We start from the raw sequence: 3,583 nt of genomic DNA on the forward strand, positions 1-3,583 counted from the left end.
GGGTCGCCAGTAGTTATGCATGTATTGAGATTTTACTATATATATTTAGTATATTTAGGAAATTCTAAACTTTTAGGATTAGGATAAAAAAATAAATAAAATTCAGTTCTGGATTTTAAACCGAAAAGTCGATTTGCCTTGGGAAGGCAATAATTATTCTTGAAGTAAGCGGATTGCGATCCGCTAACTCATACTTGGTTCTTGTAAAGAACGAAAGGCCGGTGACCTAAAGTACGCTTCCTCAAGCGCTAAGCTACGGCAGCCCCGCTACATTGCGATCCGCTAAACTCGTACTTGTTCTAAGTATAGAACGAACGTTCGAACGTAAGAACGAAAGGGCGGCGACCTAACTTACGCTTCCTCTAAGCGCAAAACTACCGCAGCCCCGCTACACCGTCAATGAAAGGTCCGTGATGCATGCGGTACATCAAAGAAAAAACAGGATTTTGTTCTAAATAACAGCTAAATAGTCCCCGATTCGTATTGCTTTGATTAGATCGACCAATTTAATATGTACCTTTGAAATGACATGACAGTGCATAGAGCAAGCTAGATAGCTAATTACATTAGAGACTTTCTGCTTCTGTTTGGAGCACATGTGCCCAATCACTCTGCGTTTATTAATGTGGACTCTTTAAGCCGGAGCTTTCTCTGTGCAAAGTGCACGGCAACCCCTTTGTAGCGTAAAGTGTATATATATCACGTTTGTGATTGCGGAGCAATCTGATGGCTTGATTACCTTTAAGGCTTTCGATTTTGCTTCTGAAGATTGACCTCTATGCGTGTGCAAACGCGAACTCTTTTAATCAAAGCTTCTCTGGGTAAAGTGTACGGCCGTTGCGTCGTTGCTCTCCGCGTCTTGCCTTCTCGTAGCATCGTTGTATTCGGCAACAGGCTCATGGGTGCATACTTCTACAAAATGATGCATTTTTAAGCATTGATAATTGATTGTGGTAAACGGTTCCGATTGTGCAGGAGGGTTTGGGGTGAAGGCTAATTTATGTCGATGGCTGTAAACGGTGCTCCGCTCTAGGTACTAAACTACATGCGAAAATTTGCTTGACTTTGCAATCAATGTAGTTCCTTATCTAGTTTGGACCGTCCAACTTTTATGTGACCGTCACCTGTGTATAAAACCTGACTTTGAAATGTTATAATCTCTTTTTCAAACTCCTTAGGTTTGCTCACCAGCATCCACAAATGGAAACACTCAATTTTTATTTTTGTCTCTATCAACTCGCGTATGTACGAAAATAACAACGTATACACCAAACTGTTAAAACAATAACCAAAGACTTGCGTGTAAAATACGACAATACTAGCAAGATGGTAAATACATACATGGAGTCGTGTGAACTCGTACAGTACAACATAGTGATGTGCATTCGTACAGTATAAAACTTTGGTTTGAAAAATGTGATTACCCATCGGATCCAGTGTGCAGGATGGTATCAAATTTCCTATCAATTTGAGAATCTTAATGTAGAAGTGGCAGGTGGAAATGTCAGGAATTAAGGTAAACTACCCGGCCGCGTAGCACATTTCCCTGACATCCTTCGTAGGAGGTAAGCACTAGCAAACCGCTCCATGAAAATACCAAACTCGTTTTTGGCGAGATTTGATGCGACATACATATTGCGCGTGCTTGCACATGGTTACCCTGGATGTTGGCTCGTCTTCAGTTGACTCCACTTACGTACCCCAAGAGTAGACGAGTGCTTCGCTGGCTTTCTAAGTCGATGTCCAATTCTTTTAAGCCTCTCAAATCAGAATTGGCCGCCTAAAGCCGAAGTTTCCCACCCAATGCTCGGACTTTCATTTTCGCGTTGGTACCTTTTTACCGCCGCATTTGTGGTGCAATTCTGCCTTGGCTGCATCTATGCTTGGTCAGTGCTCAACCATCCTATTGACCAAGCGATATATGGAGATTCGAGGAAAGGTCGAGCTGTCAATACCTTCTACATCACCATGGGTGTTGTTGGAACCGCAGCAGCAATTCTGGGACCGACTATCGAGCGAAGGGGGCCAAGGTGGTCAGTGTTAATGGGTTCGACCTTGTTTATGATTGGTCACGTTGTCACAGCCCTCGGGATCCACTACAAGTCCATTGCCAGTGTATACATCGGCTACGGCATAATTAGTGCCATTGGTGTGGGGATGTGCTATGTTTCGCCTGTGTCAACACTGCAGAAGTGGTTTCCTGATTACCGCGGTACTGCCGCCGGTTTTGCTGTTGCTGGCCTTGGAGCGGGATCGGCTGTTTGGAGCAAGGTGTATCTGCCAACAATTAACGCTGTTGGTCTCTCGTGGATGTTCGTCTTGCTTGGAACCGTCATGAGTGCTGCCATGTTCGCTTGTGCCCTGGTGCTTCGTGTGCCGCCCCCTGACTTCACAGTTCACGGCCTCAACGTCGAAGGAAACGCTGTCAACGAGAGTGATGAGATGGAAGACAAAATGAGCACGAGTTACAAGGCCGTTCAGACTCCGACCAGCGCAGACCGGCCTGAGATGATGTATACCCCCAAGCCTTCTACCAATTCGTTCACGCTCAAAACAGCCATCTTCAATACGGAATTTATTTTCATGTACATCATGTTTTTTGCTAATCAAGTCTTTGGCGTCATCGTGCTCTCCCGCTTGTCCAGTATGTGCACTGATATATTTGACAAAAGCGCAAACACGGCCTCTGACGCAGTTTCTGTCAATAATGTGTTCAACTGCTGCGGTCGTCTTGCATTCTCAGGCGTGTCAGATCTTTTGGTTCGCTACTCCAGAGTGGAGAAGACATATGCGCGCAAACTTGTGTTTTACCTCACCCTGGGTGCACAGATTGTTGTAATTGGATCGTTGCCTACGATCATACGTCACGAAAAATTTACAGTCTTCGCTGTGGAAATATTCGTACTTACGGGCTGTTACGGTGGTGGTCTTGGCACGATCCCAGCTTTTGTCACCGACATGTTCGGAGCCTATAACGTAGGCCCTCTACACGGCATTATTCTCACGTCCATTGCTGCCGCTTCTGTTATTGGCGGTATCACCTTTAACAATGCGTACAATGACCAGATTGCCGGTGGTACTAGTGCTGGGGAGGCGTATATTGACAATATGCATGTCATCTTTATTGTCGTGTGCATTGGTTTTGCGGTGCTTTTCCTCGTACGAACGAATGTTAAGGACCGTTTCGATCCGGGTTATCACTACTCGGTGTGCGGAAAGCGCGTGATCAGTATCCCGCCCAAGGACAAGCAAGACGAGGTCGAGGAGCCTCGTTTTCAACAATTGCCCGAGACTGCTGTGTAAAAAGTATAGAGAGTACTTTTCTTCTCTAGGTAACTATGAAATATCAAGGGTTGCCACTATTCTAATTGAAGCTCTTTATATTAAAAATGAAGTAAAAAAGATAGAAATTATATATGTATAGATCTCGATTTAGAGTTCTCATTCTTTTATTTTTTTAGGGAGAATAAAAAAAATGCACCAACTTTTGCCATATATAAAAAAATATCCCGATTTTTCAAAAAATAAAAAAATACCTCAGCACGTAAATTATCACCGGGGAGCCGTAATATTACACAACAGA

The 3,583-nt window shown here is 44.0% G+C and overlaps 1 protein-coding gene across 1 annotated transcript; it reads left to right on the plus strand.

Annotated features, from left to right (window-relative positions):
• Positions 1-1,968: 1,968 nt before the first annotated feature.
• PHALS_04446 (major facilitator superfamily) lies at positions 1,969-3,303 on the plus strand (the record flags this gene model as incomplete). Its single annotated transcript, XM_024722255.1, has 1 exon — positions 1,969-3,303. The coding sequence occupies one exon, from the start codon at positions 1,969-1,971 to the stop codon at positions 3,301-3,303; it is 1,335 nt and encodes a 444-aa protein (XP_024573349.1).
• Positions 3,304-3,583: the final 280 nt, after the last annotated feature.

The sequence above is a fragment of the Plasmopara halstedii genome (assembly GCF_900000015.1).
Source record: "Plasmopara halstedii genome assembly, contig: Scaffold_262, whole genome shotgun sequence".
Lineage (NCBI taxonomy): Eukaryota > Oomycota > Peronosporomycetes > Peronosporales > Peronosporaceae > Plasmopara > Plasmopara halstedii.